At 39.7% G+C, this 18,999-nt stretch overlaps 1 protein-coding gene across 2 annotated transcripts in view; it reads right to left on the reverse strand.

Moving 5' to 3' along the window:
* Positions 1-18,999, reverse strand: part of PKD2 (polycystin 2, transient receptor potential cation channel) — a 922,997-nt gene that overhangs the window by 177,922 nt on the left and 726,076 nt on the right. For both annotated transcript variants that reach the window (XM_044061361.1, XM_044061360.1), the window contains exon 7: positions 11,099-11,269. In XM_044061361.1, the coding sequence (XP_043917296.1) occupies positions 11,099-11,269 (171 nt within the window). The remainder of the gene's footprint in view (positions 1-11,098; positions 11,270-18,999) is intronic.

Consider the following 18,999-nt stretch of genomic DNA (forward strand, 5'->3'; position numbering starts at 1 on the left):
ATTTCAAATTGCTGGGTTTGGTACAGCTATACCAACAGCATATGGAGGACTGGTAATGTCCGCTGTCCCTTTGGGGATAAATGAGACTTGGGAAAATGTACTTTTCGACACAGGAACTGTGAGATCACAGGACAAAATAGCTTTATTTTTACCTGTCACACAAAAAGGAGTTGTATGTTTCTACAAAAATGACACTCTCCAGGTAGGCTGGAGCAATTGCAATATACCCATATCTTACCATTGTTATATTAAAAATAGTAATGGCAATACTTTTTGCAATACTAATTATGACTTGTATTTAAACTCATTGAAAACGACTATGAGTGACATTCAAAAAAATCCAGTTTTGTTTAAACAATTGTCAGTTATAGATCAAAAAATGTTTCATGCAGGGCTGATGCGTATTAGTACTAAAGTAAAAAACTGTTATTTTATTTGTGGAAAAAAGGCATATAAATGGTTACCTGAGAATTGGTCCGGCAGTTGTTTTTTGGGTTACTTGGTTCCGGCAATAAGACATGCTGCAGAATTACCTTTGGGTAAAATACTTAAACGAAGGGAAACAGCTCGAAAATCTGAAGGTCCAGTTAAGAAACCTGTGAATCCAGTTGGGAAAATCGAAGCTGGTTGGAAAGACCATAATTCAGTAAAAGACAAAAGCGAATTGACTCATATGGACTTGAGTGACAGTGTTATATCCTGGGCAGGAATACTCCCAGCTTATGAAGCAGTCAAATCGATCTGGGAACTGAGGAAGTTGTCAAACTTCAAGTAATGAGTAATGCAACTTTTTCCGCCCTAGAATTGGTGACTAATGAACTGAACGCAATGAGAACTGTTGTGCTACAAAATCGAATGGCTCTTGACTTCACCCTAGCGAAGTAGAGGTGGTGCGTGCGCGCTTATCAAAGAAGAATGCTGTGCTTTATCCCTGACAATCGCCACGAGATAAATAACCACCTAGAGGTAATTCAGCAAGTATCAGCCATGACTGAACCAGGCCCAAACCCACTGACGGACTTTTTCCAGAATCTATTTGGGGTGGGGTTCCATCCTAATGAATATTCTGATTGCCATTTGTGTGGGTATACTCCTAATAGGGGCATGTGTTTGCTGTGGAATTCCCTGCATGAAAAGATTAATCAAAGATTTTGTTGATGTATCTGTTACTGAAACTTTCTATCAAAATATTGAAATTAAAAGATTGATTTCAGATGACGCTTTCTCTGAAGTATAAATTAAATGACTCACCTAGCTGAAAATCCTGAGCGGAAAAGGCTAGGAGATGAAATGACACTATGCATACTTCAAAATAGAATAAAAAGTATTAATAGGGGGAAAATGTTAGAAAAATGTGTATTTGAATACATGAAAAATGCTAGTTTAAAAGCAAAGTAGTATATAATGCATCTTATTCTATTAATCATATAGTAGTAAAATTAATTCATGTCTAAATGTGAAGTCGTTTTGAAACTGCAGTGTGGCTTGAAGCAAAAGCTGATCCCTGACCCTGACAGAATGCTAGCTTAGCAAGTTTTAATGTTTATGCTTTTCACAAGTGATTATCTGCTGGGTCAGGAAATTAAATGTGTGAAATAATAAAATCTTCTGCTCTTCCTGTAAGAATGAAATGGCCTTGTATATGTGTTACTTAGATATCACGCAGCTGTGTGAGAAAGTGTAACAGAACAAAGACATGCATTAAAAGACTGAAGCTGCTATTGTATTCGAACTGATATAAAACCTTGAATAAATAACTTTACAGAAAGACATTATGACTGACCAGCTGAATAGCAAGGCCGTATTGTATCTAAAGGAAATTTTTTTTTAAATGTACAGCATCAGCAAACTTAATAAATGTAGAATTGTAAGCTAAAGTGATGTAGATGCCCTGTGACATATCACGTCAAAAAGGTGGGCATAGCTAAATGTTAAACCTATATAAAATTGTGTGCTTCCTGTTTCATGTCAGACAAAATTCTGTACTTGTATGGTTTTTTGCCTCCTGGTGTACACTAGTAAACTTTTGAATCTGAACCTCCTGTGTATTGAATTCTCAATTTTATTTAACACACCTCCACTGGACATGGAAGATGCACTCAGCAGCAGACCTAATTCCTACAATGAGCTTTACTACGCAGTCTATGGAAACAACACACCCAAATCTACAACAGGATATAAAAGAAAACATACTACAAGGAACAAATACTTATTATACCAATTCAGGGCATTCATGTATAATCGCAGGTTCCCATGAACAAAGTTCATCAAGGAGCCTGTGTCACAGCTCATCAAAACAGCACCCACACTGTTCCACCTGTGGTGCTGCTGCCCACACAGACTCTTCAGCCAGGTCAACATCCACTTTCTAAATGCACCATGACAGCAGCCCAGTAGACATTCTCTGAAACAGCCATGAAATAGATAAAAATTATCTTGCTCTTCTTCACATACCATGTAGGCATCAGAAAAAGGTGCCGTTCCTCCTAATTTTCTCTGAAAATGGTGGTGTTTGTGTGAGGAACAAGATGGTGGCCTGTAAACCACACATACAGTGTGACTTGCAGCATGGCTACATGCTACACAGCATGACAAACTTCTGCAGTTTTCCAGCTCATGGCCACAAGCTGTTACAGGGGAATATAGAGCAGAAAATTTTACTTGTGCTCCTGGAGTACAGCAGCATATTAAAGAAATTCAAAGACATGCACATTTCCTGACGAAATCTGCCTAAGTGCTATGCAAACAAAGGTACTCTGGAGACATGCCACCATGTTACAGAACAAGTTCTGCAGATTTAAGAAGATATACTGCATATCTGAGAAATATTAGAAGGAACATCAGCATTATTTCTGATCTGTAGGCAACCTGAAGAGGCACAGTGTTTAAGTTGTGTTTTGTCTACCTTGCTAAGGATGCGCATCCGTCCACTGGAATACACTTTGAAAAAGGTGAGCAAGAGGAATGTATGTACCTACATGTGTCTATATGGCAGGCCATAATGTCAGGACAATCTAACCCTATATGTGCCTGTGGCTATTAACAGTAATTGTCATGGCCTGTCTAACATACGTACTGGCGTACAAGGGGTGAATGCAGCAATCATATATCTACACACATGATTCCCTAGAGCATGTTACAGTAGGGCCATAACACTGAGAGTTACCAAGCTGAAGCCAGCTTTGGGCAGTGTGGATGCCTACCTTACTATACACATACATGTTGGCATGTGCACCTACTGTATGCATTCCTATACACATCCCTAGAGCTGTCATTTGGCATACTCCCTCAACAATCTTTTTGATTACTGTATGGCCAACGTAGCTTACCTTTTTGTCTGTAGTAGTTGCTACTCCATCAATCCCAAAAGCACACAATCTATAGCTGTCTATACCTCTCAACCATACCGAATTTCTTATTTACTGGTTTTGAGGGCAAAATAATGGGATGCCACGAATTTCCCCTTTAATTCCCGATTTATTTATCTTTCTTTCCTCTTTTTTTTTTTTTTTTTTACAATTTTAAGATATGGTTGATGTTATCACTGTGCAGGGGGATGCTTGATGACATCACCTCAGTGAGACAGTGCCTGACTGCTGGACCTGACTGTCTGGGGCAGCAGTTTCAAACCGTGGGTGGTGATGTAGCAGGTAGATGTGTATCGGTCATCTCAGTACAGTAGTGTGAGAGTTTCATTTCTTTGCTTGGATTGTTCTACTGTAACATGGCTTCATTTCTTTTAATGATTTTCAGTGCATTACATGGACTGATGTGAGTTATTTACTTTTGCGATATTTATGCAACTATTTCATTTGTTTTTAAATTGAATTATATGCATTGCCAGTTTTAATAAGCAACTTCCGCATTCAAAAAAATTAAATGCTGCTTTGTGTTTTGCATTAAGTCTAATCCATGGTTGGTTGAAATACTGTATAAAATCCAGGTTTATTGTAAATTGGATCTAGGGGAATTGCATCTTTGCTTCACCAGTACATTTCTGATTATTGTTTTAATTTAAATAAAGCTGCCGGACCCAGTACAAGTCAGTTTTGCAAAGTATGTGACTATGCATGCTTTTATATTAATGTACATGATGACCAGAACAATAGGATAGGATGCTTGAAACTATGATTTGTGGCATTATCGACTACTACTAATCCTCAGGTACTTACTGGAAATTCATAATTTTTTGGATGGCCAGGGCAAGCATACAAAGCATAATCAGTTATTTTCTGCAAAACCAGGGACAGAGTGTGGGTACCTGTCCAGATTTACTGACAAACGAAATGGGGCTACCTAACTCGAAACATATAAATCCAACAGAGGCAGAGCATGCCACTAAATGGAGTAATTGCAAACGCACTTCACAGTTTATTTCCAGACTTCTCGTTATTGTAGATTTTTTTATTAGCAACATTTCTTGTTATAGTTACTTGTTTCAGAAGTAGTGCAGCAGTTATTTTTCCCTACAATTCCCGGGTAGTGCATACATGTTTCTACATAACAATCCCCCCATCATGTAGCTACCGGATGTACTGCAATGGGCAAAAGTACATTGGTGGAAATGAAAAGACCGCAGGGTGAGATACTGATGTTACTTGAATTAGCATTTGCACAGACTCTGACTACAGACTGTTTTAAGTATGAGGACACAAAAGACAGCCTTTGCCCATGTCGGCACTGATGCAAAAGTAAATCCCACAAACAGGGTGGTCAAGGTGGGATCATTCAATGCTTGCACTTCCTAAAAAGATGGAGACTTATTTTATAACTAATCTATATTATTTTATTGTTTCTGAAATTATTATAACTTTTAGGCATAGATAGACCTGGCACTGCTATGGTATTCCTTTTTTAATGTCTTTGCGTTTTCTCAGTCTTAATTTGCATGCTGTCTGCTGACCTATTGCCGAGTCTGTCTTCTATTAAATAAATAAACAGATCAACGAACATTCAGCGATCAAGAAACCTTAAAGTAAAGACATTCATTGGTGTATTTATTTTGTAAGTTTTGGTAGTGCATTTTATTTTGTCTTTTCTTAATTATTTCTCTTTTTCAGACACTTACCTTCCATCTAATCCTAGGCTGTCACCACACACTGCAACCCCCCCCCCTATGAGGCGTTTCTGAGGTGTTTCAATACAAATTGCAGTGCCCTGTTGTCATATTAATTATTATTATACTGAGTAATGAATGAAATAGTCAAAATAATGGGTGACTGGGGGATGGGGTTCAAATGAGGATTTTCTTCAAAGACCTGGCAAAGAAGTCTTGCAACAAAAGCTATAACTGGTGGCAAGGAGTACTCTGACAAGGCAAGAAAGATAGGTTTCATAAAGCCATGCAATTGTAAAGGGGTAATGTTCGAATAGACCCCACACTTCTTTTCTAAAAACTCTTGCTATGAAAAAAAAAGAGGTGGGGGAAGACTCCTTCTTTAATACTAACTGACCTTGAATACTATGCTAAGCAAGAAAAATGCATCCTTTATTTTGAATATTTTCAGCTATTTGTGCTTTAACAGGGGAATCAGACAATTTTATTTATGGCAGAAGCCCTCTACTGTTGTTTACTTTCTTGAAAAACACATGGAACAATGTTGTGGAGCCCCCCAGATATTACAACAGAATGGTTCCCAGCAGAAAGTTTGGGAAATGTTAAAACTTTTGACTACTTTTTGTTTGTTTTAAAACATAAACCACAGAATGATGAAAAAGAAGCAATGAAAATTAAAAATAAATAAATAAATAAATAACATAGTAGCTTTTAATATACAATGTGGAAGCTTCTTAGTGTTTCTTACAGACTAAAACATCAGACAGACAGAGGAAGTGGAGAGAGCATGCGTGCTTGTTGGACAGCAAAGAAAAGAGCGACTACTCTTTTATGGTCAATAGAACTCGAAGCTGCAGGTGAAACACTGAAAGAAGTGAACTGTATAAAGAAATGCGATATAATGTTTACACTTAATATACGCGGGATCCACTTGGCTTTTCTTAATGAATGGCCTTGCTGTGCGACGAAGAACCAAAAATAGGGACAGATTTTAAATATCCTATATACTCAGATAGTTGCTAGAATAACAGGTTTTGCATTATTATGTATTTTCTGAAGGATATGAAGTCTGAAATTCCAATGTCTGCCATTATTTATTATTATTTATTGACTTCAATCTTCATGTTGGTATCTCACAATTCCAATGGAGTGGTGAGGGTTACATGATTATGTATGCAAATTTTATGTTAAGTAGTGTCCCGATTTTGTGACCAGTTGTACCTACTTTTCATGGGCCTTTGTCCAGATTTTTGAAGTTTCCAGTTTGAGAGGTACAGCTCTGTGTAATGTATGACTGCAGGTCTGGAGGACAAAATGGATGTCAGAGGCTGGACAAATTCTGCCCTTCTGAACATAATGTTCTGCTACAAATACTTGCAACATGTGGTCAGCACCTGATGGGAGAGAGAGGGGGATGCCTTTATATGACCAGATATGGAAGACAGTGATCCATGACACAGAAGCTTTGATAAATCATGCATTACAGCAGTGTTGCAACCATGTTACTGACATGGTATACTGTGCTATGGCAAAGGCACATTTGGTAGCACCTGAGAGGTTAACCAAGGTGAGGAGAACATCTTGGTGCTACATGCCCACAGAAAAGGGCCAAAGGAACTTTTGGTGAAAGGAGGATAGTGACATCAGAATAGACCCCCCCCCCGCCCCCGACAGACACATTTTGATCAATGATGCACAGGTTAATACCTCTTAGACCAGATTTCTTTACAGCTGTACTGCATTATACACTTTAGTCTGCCAACAAGAACTGCTGGCTATGTTTTAGGTATATTTATTATCCAGCTACTTCAGGATGGTAGCAGCAGAAGGCTTAGTTTGTATAATACCTTTGGCATGATGGGCACCCTCATTATGGGCTGCAGTTTAGGCAGAGGTATCCATACTACTGCATATCTTTTGTGGTGTATTCACAGGGTAGAATATTGCTAAGGTGATACTTGTAAAGGCTAGCATAACACTACATTAATGTTGGCACCTACTGTAGCTGATGATGACGGTGACAAGACTCAGAAATCTGACTCACAGTCTGATAACACAATGACATTGCCTGCCTCCATCCAGGGTGTGCATCAACCCTCAATACACAATGAATAAATGGCTCACCCACACACAAACACGAGGCTTACAGCATGAATACTCACCATCCCCAGACAGGTAGGAATTCCCCATGGCTCCTACGCTCCCTTTTCAGTTCTGACAGTAGATGTGTCTAAAGTAGGTACACCAAACATTTCACAGTCTGGCAGGGGTGTTCAACTATGCCATGTGTCACAGGTTGCCACTAATACGTGGGCTGCGCTTGGGATCAATCAGCAGACATGCCACAGTATCATCCAGGGACAATTTGGTACAACCGCCATCCAAAAAGGACCTCAATGGTATATTAAGTAGCATCTGTATGGACATGGAAGCTGGGGGCAGAGTAATGATTGGTTTCTTGTGACCTGATGACACACAGTGCTTTCTTGTCTACATCCATGAGGAGGACTGGCAGTACCACCAGCACCACACTCATTATCACTGTTGTCCAAGGTTGTGGGAAGGGTTTGTACTTGAGCGGGTTGCATAAAAGGGCCACGAGCGGGTTGCATAAAAGGGCCATTTTTGGATACATAGTTTTCACCTGTTTCTGGACATGTACCATGCCCCATAAATACTTGCTGTGACAGTAGCTCTCTTCCTCCACTGGTAGGACCCCATATGTGGACCTCACTAAGGTTACAGTTCTGCAGTTGCATTCCATCCATGTCAGATGGGACCACAAGTCCTAGTGCAACAAGTCAGCATAGTGGTCATAGATCAGTCAGGCCACTTTCAATGGCTGAGTATAGACTGTTAAAGTCAGTTGTCTGAATCAAGTTACACAGAAGCAATATTGGGAGGATGAGGAATTTGGGACCATTGAAAAATGGATATTAGGAAGGTACAGGGAAAACCTGAGACCAGGGCTCACAGACAAGTCACATGGTATGCAGCACATACTTGTGCCATTCAGGCTATTATAATTCATCATCCCATGTTGAGCTTCTAAGCACTGAGCCCAAATGTTTAACGCAAATGGACACAAAATGACAAGCATAAGAAAGAGGTTCAGAAAACGAGTCCTTAACCTTATCAGAATGAAGACAAGTTGTGAACATAGTCATGATTTATAGACTTCTACAGAGGAAATTGAGCAGCTGTGTGCACCCAAGTGTAAAAAGAGAAAACATGCTGCAAATAACTCTATACAACAAAAAAAAAAAACTATTTGGCAGCAGCTGTTGTGTGGTAGTATACTCTAATCCTTAGCACTGTTGGTTTCCACTAATACTCCTGTAGTACAGACTGACACTAACATAAACAGTACCATCAGCAATTGACTTAACACAGTATTGCTGATCAAGGAATTAAAGATGACTCTGTACTCTGAACATTGTACAGGTCTTTGTTGACATGTAGTGTAATGTGTATACCCATGTAATCAACAGGAATGAGTTGCCTTCTCAGACTTACAGCGATGAAGGTAAAAATCCTTCCATACTGGCTACAGGGACCTTTCGGAGATCAACTGGGGACACAGGTACTTCACAGGTTCCACATCCAGAATACTCAGTAAGTTTCTTTACATATTTGCACATGTGGAAGATTATGTAGAATTTCCTATACCACCAGAGGGCTAACACCACAAATGTTGACACTGCACTCCTCCTTGACATACTGGGTGCCAAAGGCTTTAAACACGTAGCAGAATTATCCCATTTGGCTGAACATCATAAAGATGTGGACAAGAAGGATTCCACTCTGTGAACTGTCTGTGAACTGCAATGGTGTGTACAACACCGGTTGAATCATAACCATTGTATCCTCATAGCATCCAGGCAGTTTACATGATTCACACATCTGGCACACATTTCACCTGTACTGCTGCTTCCTAAATACTGAAGCTTCACACCGCCATCTAGTGGATAACTGTGGCTCTATGGCCAATATGAATCTATGTGGCTACATATCTGGCATGTGCACATGTAGTAACCCCCACACAAACATGTTCATACTGTCTGGAAGGTGTCACTGGACACTGGCCCGAGCCCTGCCTTATGATACATCTGTGGAACCCACATAAGATGGCCTAATTCCAGTATAACACCATACATTCACAAATCCACCGCATCAAGTGCTAGCTAAACAACCATCCCCATCAAACAGCTACAGATGCAGTACGTAGCAGTGTAGGTGAAGTGGCAATGTCTAGGCCACATGTATGGACCCTGATGAGCTTACAGTGGTTGTGGTGGCTCACGGATCAAGCAAGATACATTCAACATAAATATTAGGCAGTGCTGGAAAGTACATGGTCAAACCATGCTTTGTATCAGAAAATTCAACATTTATCACATGGGAGGAAAGATGGAATGTGTCACATTCATTGTCATGTATACAAGTAGGTAGGAACATAACATTTGTCTACATGTATTTTACTGAGAGGACATAGTGCAAGAGTCTAAGACTGGGGTATTCAGATGGCAGGTGTTCTGTGTTATATCTAGTTTCCTTCTATGATGAGATAGGTGTCCTACTGTATGAGTGTCTCCTGATGCAGAGGTGAGTATTACAAGTTAAACAATATATACTGCATCATGCATAGTTTTCTCCTGTAGTGTGTACCTGGAGAGGTCTGTTTCATACAAATCAAGCACTACACACCTACATATACTAAGGATTTAACCTTTGCTAAACATTATTTATTCAACGTCTGTGGCTCACACCAATATCAAGACTGGCAAAAACAAACCGAAATCTGGCGCCATGTTACTTCTTTCCTAAACAAGCAGTAGACATAGGAAAACACCACCATGTTGCCGTAGGTTCACAGATTCCTCGGTCATTGCCTTCAGATGGCCTTTAAAACTCGTTATCTTAATGAGTCTACCTATGTGCAGCACTCCCTATTTAGTAACTCAAAGCAGAGATCCAGTCCTTCAAAATACCATCTTCAGGAAATCCTAAAACTCATACAGAATAAGAGAAACAATCTTAAGGGTGTCCAACCCTTAAAACTAGAGCAAGTTAGCTGCTGAATTTCAGTTCAGCCAAATGCTTCCAAGCATTCTGAACCAGACTACATAATCCTAAACATAAATGAAGCTACTAGTATTGCCCACATTCACCCAACCTTCTGGAGCCCCCTATAAAGTACACCACCTTATTTTCACTTTCTCCCTCCTCTTCTAACAGTTTCCTCTCCATTGTCCTCACTAAGAACTTGAACCTCTTCACTCTGCACTTTTTTTCCCCGATAATCCTCAGCCTCTATACACTGACCTAGACCCATCTTACATCATCTTTCACGCCCCCTCCCACCACAATCTACCCACCTAGGCCAAACCTATCGGATTGATCACTGAAACTTGTTTTTCTCTAAACAAGGCAGCCTGTCTTCTAATACTGTAACCACTGTAAACATCAGCTAACAAGTACTGGAAACCAGATAAACACTAGTAAAAGCATGTGTGTATCTTACGTTTTGTTTTTTTCTGTACAGCATGCACATTGAGTTATTTCTGAAAGGGGGTACCTGATTCAGTGGGGCTTCCCAATCGTGAAAATATACAATAAATAAATGAAGCATTTTTTTTCTGATAGAGCACTAAACAGAAACTACATTAGTGACTGTGCAATGAGGGAAATATTTTCTGTTGCTGTCACCAGTTGGAAACTGTGACAGCTTCAACAACACAACTCAGACATTCCAGTATGTTAAAGCATTTTGTCAGAGCAACTATCTGGAATAAATGCTCTACTACAAGTTTATAAATGTTTAACTGACTGAGTTACAAAACAAAACCAGAAACTACCTGAAAACCCTGACCTTACAAACAATGAGGTAAGCATGTGGGCTAGTGTCACATGACACAACTGGGGGTAAGATATGTATTAAGTAATCACATTCCTCTAAGCATGGGTGGTTAGAGGAAAGCAGAGGTTTCACCTCCTGTTTAGCTCACTACTCAGTTAAGAAGAATGAAATGGCTCATTTACCTTTATCCACGCAAAAAACACAATGGCAGCTGCCATATTGTTGAACTGAATCTGCCAATATGCCAGGGGCTCAAAGTTAGGGAACGAGTCTTGCTTCTCCAGTAAAGGCACTAATGAACTGTCCACAATCGATGTTCTGTACAGGTTGATCCCAACAGCAATAACTGAAAGCTGAAACAGAAACGAGATCTTAACTTAGGAGGGTCAGTTTTCTGCTAACAAGTGCATCTACTTACAGGTTCTGATATATGCTTCTGTATATGTTTCTGGAAATGTTTCAGAAATGTCTTTTATTTAATAAAATGCTCAGGAATAAGAACAGTGTTATAATTAAGAGTATGATGCACAGACAACATCTTTGGTTGTCCAAATCTTAGAAAAAGGACAATAACTCACAACAGCAACATATTCTTGACTATATTTAAAGGTTTATCTGAAAGCCAAGCTCTTTTTTAACCTATGACAGTTTCTGGAATGCATATAAGCAACAAAATCAGCACAATAAACTTGCATCCCTGTAACAGTTTCAGGTTACCTACTACCAATTTATTAAGTGCTGCCCCCAAAGCTCATTTTACTGCTTCCAGGTTTAAAATCTAACCCATATGTGGCAAACATCTAACAAACCCAGTGGTAGCTGCACATACCTTTGTATCCAACACTTCTGAAATGTGCAAAAGAAAACAGTACAACAGAAGTGCCCATGCACATTCAAGCAATTATATTATATGTGAAGTTAAATGAGTAATGATCTATATAGGAAGCTGTAATACGCCTCCTTAAACCAGCATACCAACACCATACTGAAAAATCTGTACATTGTGTCTTCTGGAGGTTTAGCAAAGCAGTTTGCTCACATTTTATGGAAAATATCATTCTATGTGTACGATGCTCCTTAGTTACGGTCATGTAGCTCCTCACCATCTACAAGGTCACTACCAAATCAGTGGGACAAAATTCGGGGATGGCAGCTGCATGCAGCTTAGCTGTTCGACAACTGACATCTTGGTAACAGCAGACTGTTCAGCATCTGTAATCAGTCCTTGGAGCATTGCTGATAGGTAAAAATCTGAACTAAACTAACCCAGAATAGTCCTAAGCCTACACTCATCAGTGAAGCTGTTTATATGTTTACAAATGACAAAAAGGCTGCTTCTTGTTTCCTCAGCCTGCAGTTCCTCACAAATAACTTTCTCACTCTTGTTGGAGTGAAAACTGTAATCTATCAAGACCCCAGTTCACTGCTCTAGGCAGTTTCTCATTTATCCTACAGTGTACAACTGTGGAGTTGGCCTACATAAGTCTGAGGGTATGGAGGATGAAGGGGGGCTGCCTGCAAAAAAAAAAAAAAAAAAAGGCAATCAATGGCATATGTGCTTCCATAACTTATGACCATGAAAGTGATTTTAAAACCATCACATTCTGATCCTTCAAAATCAAAGCATACATCTATGCAGTAAGGTATGAGGTGGTGTGCCTGGTACAGATATTACTGTGCACCCAGGGATCATTTTGTGAAGTACAGGCCTAAAAGAAAAACACTGGGTATGTGGAAGTATCTAAATCAAGCACACTGCCCAAATATCTTACTGTTTAAAATGGGCATCTTTATTTTTCTGAGGTCTGAATTTTACTCTCGGTAGTTTTAGGATAATTCCATGTTTTGTAATGTATTTTAATGTGAAGTAGCACCTCTGACCATTTAAACCAACTGACTGTTGCTCAGGGTTACAACATAAATCACACAATTTGGTACAAGACATTCAGGGTAGTCACTTAAGTAATGCTTACCCCTCCCATTTCATTTTTGTTATTTAGCTGATGGTATGATTGTTGTCTTTAATTGGATTTCTATGGTGGATTTTATTGCTGTTTAGTATGTATTTGTACTTTGCAATGTTTTAGTTTTGGGCAATAAACAGGTCAAACAATGTATAGAAGAGGCCTTCTGCTTTGTGTGTGTGAGTATGCATGCATGCATAATTTGACTAACAGTGGCTTATGTTTTGTTTTTTGTTGCTGTGGGAAAAGTACAGCTGTGTTAAGAACTTACCATAACAGTAGATGTCCTACTGATCACAGCTGCGGTATTTTTAACATATGGGTTGTCACTGCTAACATCCGGCCAGGGTACCAAAGCTCTGCTTTCCCAAGGTCAGACGTCCAATGCATGACCTCAACTCATGTACACATATGGATGTATGAGTGTGTAACCTCAGACTATCTCCAAGCCAGTAGCCTAAAGACTACTGAAACAGGGGGGACTGGTCAGCTATGAGGGCTGTAGCTTGAATACGTAAGTAAACACCCGTACAGAAGGGGAGATGGAAGCTGGAGTAGGAGTAGAGGGGAAGGATGCTGGAAAGCAATACAGCAATGGTGATCAGTGGGACATCTACTGTTATGGTACCATGTCCTGACTGAAATCACTGTTACAGTATTCAAAACAGATGGGTGATTCCCAGTGCTGAAGGAAGAAAACAGAAGGGTGGTTGGTTAATGAGTAGATGATCTGTTTAGCAGTCCAGACAGGACAGACCTTGCAAAAGCAGACCTGGACTTTGAGAAAGCATCAATTTTGTAGTGTTTGGTGTGGGTGTGCACAGAGGACCAAGTAGCAGCTTCCAAGATAAACTTGGCATCCTCACCTTTGTGAAAAGCCCCTGAGGGAGCCAGATTAGGGAGTCAGCCAGCACAATATCCTGCGAGGGGAATGTATGCGGCCATGACTGTAATATCCATCTGGGTGGCTAAGTTCCATGCCTCCTCTGATAACTTGCAAATCTTTTGCCTCCCTGTTCATTTATGTACCATATGACAGTGGTGTTGTCCATGTACACTAGGAGTGGTCACGGTTTCCATAGATAAGAGAAGTTCTGTAATGCTTGTAGAAGAGTCCTCACTTCCTTCAAATTGATATGCTCCTTCAGAAATGGTGGTTGCCATTTGCCTTGTACCTGGTTTGATCCTGTCCATGCTCCCATACCTCTTCCAGACCATGTGTGTGAACTCCCAGAAGATGAGGAGGAGGTGAGGAGGGAAGCCCTGGGTTGAAACGGACTTGCTTCTTCCACCAAAACAGCTCCTTTCTGAGGCAAAGTAGGAGAGGGATCAAGGTGCCCTAGGAAAGTGAGTGCTGAGACCACGCAGATCTCAGGTAGCATTTTATTTTCCCCATGTAAAATCTGGCTTGGGGAAGCAATGGAATGGTGGCTGGAATGAAACCTAAAGTTCTTAGGATCTCCCTTGTTGTATAACGTGTTACAGAAGAGAGATCTAAGAATTTTAACAGGCTCTGAACTTCCTTCTGAGGGCAGAAATCCTTCATTTTCTTTGTGTCTAGTCTGCAATCCATGAAAACCAGGTCCTGTATAGGAACCATGTGGGATTTTCTTTTGTAGTTGATTGTGAATCCCAGATCTGTCAGGAGTTGGAGAATGAAGTCTAGATGTTGGAGAAGGATGTTTGGGGAAAGAGCCTGGAGTAGCAGGTCATTGAGGTAAAAAAAAATATTTGAAATCCTTGGGTGCAGCAGAATGCCACCCCTAGTGCTACACACATTGTGAACACCCTTAGTGCTGTGGAAAGACCAAAAGGCAAAGTAGTAAATTGAAATTGTGATGAGCCAGAAAACAACCTGTGAAATTGGCTGCAAGACGAACCAACAGGTATCTGCAGGTAGGCATCCTTCAGGTCCTGGGACACTAGAAAAGCCTGAGGGAGAACAGAAGGCTTTGACTGTCCTTTTCTTGGCACTAGAAAGATTTTGGAGTAGAAGCCCTGCCCCATAAAGTCTTCTGGGACTTTTTCAATGGTGCCCCGATTCAGGAGGTCTTGAATAATGGGAGCAAGTAAAGACAGCTGGTTGTGAGGAGGATGTGGCATGCCTTTCAGGGGAGGAATATTTTCCCAGGATGTGACATAACGATCCTTAATGATGGACAGGACCCACTTGTCTGTGGTAATTGTTTCCCAGAAGACTAGGGAGAGTGCTAGTATTTTGAAAAGAGGGGACTGAAAGCAAGGGACAGGGTGTTGTGAAGGTAGTCATAGATTTTTATTTTTAAAGGGAGGCCCTCCCAGATGGAGATTCCCTATGAGGTTTGCCAGAGTACCTTTTCCTGGGAGTTTTTCTGTTTTTTTTTTTTTTAGTTATCCCAGGATCCCTTCTGAGGGAGCATGTAGATTTAGATGGGTGGTTCGTATGGTATCTAGGAAATGAGGAAAGTAGAATCTTCCTGCAGTTTTTCACAGTCTTACTTTGCACTTGGAAAGTTTTGAAGAGGCTGGCAGCCTCAGGACCTAACAAAAGATCTTTGTCCAAGGGAGGAGTCAAACTTTTGATATAAAGTCCTCAAGAATACTCTGGCTATGTAGTCATGCATATATGTGAATAACAGACCCATTAGCTGCAGCCCTAAAAGAGGCACCCTCAGCATCAAAACTACACTTAATGTTGTGTCTGGTTATTTGAGTGGCCTGGGAAAGTAAATTCTGCATTTGTTGTTTTATTCTACAGTATGAGTGTATATCATAACCTTATTCAAGCACTGAAATACAGAAATCAAATGTTTAGTCTTTTATATCTGATATTTAATTGCTTTAAAAGCTAGGGTAGAAGAGGTCTTTTGCCTTCTTTCCCCACCTACCCATAAGCCCTACTATTCCATGTCTGTAGTTAGAGCATTAGCACTGGGCAGGAGCTTACAGGGTTTGTCCAAAGAAAGACACTGCAGAAGGGTCAGCCACAGGATTCTTATACAAGTATTTAAGGTCATCATGTAGCTTATAAAGCCTGTCTGATCTTTTTGGAGCTGGTCATTGAGAGACAGGTGCCGAAAAGGTGAACTGGAAGCCACCCTGGAAAGCCTCAAGTACACATAGGACTTGGGAAGGGGAAGAGGTACCCATTTTCAAGAGGCTGTAGTACCTCTTCTGTATGTCAGAAATTTGTTTGGATCACCATTCAAAATGCTTCATCATATTTTGGATACTTTCCTCCACAGGAAGCTTCTTCAATAAGAGAATCTGGAGAAAAGGAATCCTCTTCATCTGAAGAGATTTGTGTAGGTGAGTTTAACTGGGAGGAATAATCTAAAAAGTAGTCAATCATAATCCTGTTCTTCCTCAAAAGAGGGTTCAATGGTTGGATTTTCAGGTGGAGCTTGTGGCTGCAGAGACATGAAGGAGGTTTCAGAGCCACGACAGTTTTAACCAAGCCCTAGGAGAAATCAAACTACTCCTTTTCCCTAGCTGCTGTGAGGCAGGCTATGTGCCTAATCTTTTTTTTTCTTTCGATGTGATGTCCACCTGGATGAGACGCACAGGTTTGGAACCCTGACGTACCTCTATTAACGTACCTGGGATTTCCTACATAATTAATATTTAAGAATGCTGTGAGGGCACTCAGAAATGATAAGTTACTGGTCATCTAAAGTATCCACAGTCTGCAAAGTCTCACGCTATTTGACAGGGTCATGGTAGTGTGCAACTGAGAAGTAACCTGATGTACAGTGGGTTTTGTAAGCTCAAAATTAGAAACATTACACTTTGTATCTGTCTGGGCCTCTTAAGCTTTATCTTTGGTGGTAGAGGGATGTCTGGGGGATGCAGATTCTGCCATCTTGGACTGGGCCAGGCATTTAAGAAAGGTGTTGAGAGAGGAAAGCCCTGACCTAAGATTTTGGGAACAAATGATTGAAGTGGAACAGGCCTTATAATCGTGCTCTGGGCCTAGAAAGGAGAAGCAATTAGTGTGCAAGTATGTCTACAGAATCTACCTAGTGCACTCACACTTACCCCTCCTAGCCGACATCTAACTAGCTTTAAAAATAATGTAGCAAAAAAGGAAAGGAAGATTCCCCACTTATCCAAGCAAATGATTGAGTAAAACAACAGTATCAATTACAATCTGGGGATCAGTCCGACAGATGCACGACCTGCATTCAGGCTTGCAGTAAGACAGTCTAAGGTAGAAAGCATCAGACATATGACCTAAGGAAGGTAAGCTTTTGTACCCCGTTTGGATGACAGTGGTGACAACCCATAAGTCAGGAATACTGCAACAGTGATTTCAGTTAGGACATCTGCTGGTATTTACTGCTCCTGGACAAGTAATAAAACTGAGTTTTTAGTGTTTCATTACTGTAAATTATGTTCAGTTTGTGTCACAACCCTGATTTCTGTTTTATATCTTTTTAAATATTATTTGGTATATATAGCAATGCATCTGAATTGGAATGGGCATTGCTGGAGTTTGACTTTTTTCCCCCAACTGATACACTAGTCAGTTTTTTTTTTTTTTTTTGAATACTTATGTTGTCTACAATTTCAACTTTTTAATGTCATGCACAGACAATCTGACTGGTCAGTGCTGCTTGCCCATTTTACATACCTAAACCCTTTCTTCAGAGCTGTATGATGGTCCGTCTATTGCATAGTGCTGGTGCCCGATCAAGAGCTCCACCCCCTCAGCTCTTCATAAGAGAAGAGAAAAAATAAACAGTACTGTATTAAGCCAACTGTTACATTGTAACGATTGGCTTATTACAGTCAGATCAACCACCACAGCGACTCTTCCACTGAGGAAGAAGAAAAAGAAAAAAAAAGACAAAGCACTTCAATGATTTAAGCCGATCATTTCACTTTATGATGCACCTTCCAGCTCTTTCACTGAAGAGGAAAAAACAACACCTTGTTGCCTTGTTGTATTTGCAGTCAGATCCACACTCTACACCACTTCTCTTCTATTGATAAGCAACAAAAAAGCAGTTTCAATACAGGAAGCTCTGAAGTGCCTTTCTGTACCGGCATTATGTGAGAGAGATGTCAATTATTCAATATTTTATTTTATTTTTTATAAAGGAATTTTTTGTCTGTTTTGAATATAGTAGAGAGTATGCCCTCTCATTTTTCTCTTTTCCTTGTTAAGAGGGATTTGTCTGCACAGTGGTTCTGTACAAACAGGAAGTTTCAGAGTCCATGTCATGTCTGGATGGCTTTGCAATATTTTCTTTGATGTCAGTAGTACTTGTACATCTTTTTGGGGATGTCTACTATATCTTTTTTATATACCATGTTCAGAGTATTTATTACAAAGCCTTATCTCCTTTATATATTTTGCTGTTATACTGGATAGCGATTTTCATATTTATGCACAATATGACTTATGAAGCCAACTTATGTAGTCCTATGACATATTTCATATATCTTATGTTAAATGCATTTCCTTAAACATCAGTGGTCCACATAACAAATATTTAAAATGATTTAACTCATCGATATTATTTCAAGAGACACACTTGCTACAAGTTGATACAGACAACACCAATTCATACTCTGTTTTAGTTAGTTCTCATTATACTCTGAAAAAAAATGGGAGTTGCTATTTTATGGAGAAACATTTTTGCCTACTCCTAAGGTAATTAGTACCTATAAGGATGAAAATGGAACCTTTTGCTCTGTCACCACTGAAATTAACAGAAAATGATATATTGTCATTAACCTATATTGGATGCCTGTAATAGGGGTTTGGGCTGTTAAGACAAATTTTAAAGCAGATTATTCAAGTTTCAAAAGGAAGTATCGTTATGGCAGGCGACTTTAATTGCATTCTAAAAGAAAAGGAATCTACTGCTACCAAGAAAAGGAAAATAACTGCATTAGCTAAGGAACTAATTAAATTTATAGATCTTGAGCATCTTAAAGACATACATGACTTTTCAGGTACAGGTTCTTTATTATTTACTCATTATTCGCATAGACATAGTATTCAGGCCAGAAGAAATAGTCTAAATATCTAATAATCTAATAAATAGACTAGACAAAGTTAAAGTAGTTTCCTACCCAGTTTATGACCATAATGCCTTAACTTTTGAAATATTTCTAACTAGTAATAATAT

The sequence above is a fragment of the Protopterus annectens genome, chromosome 2.part0 (assembly GCF_019279795.1).
Source record: "Protopterus annectens isolate FY-2018-M chromosome 2.part0, PAN1.0, whole genome shotgun sequence".
Classification (NCBI taxonomy): Eukaryota; Metazoa; Chordata; order Ceratodontiformes; family Protopteridae; genus Protopterus; species Protopterus annectens.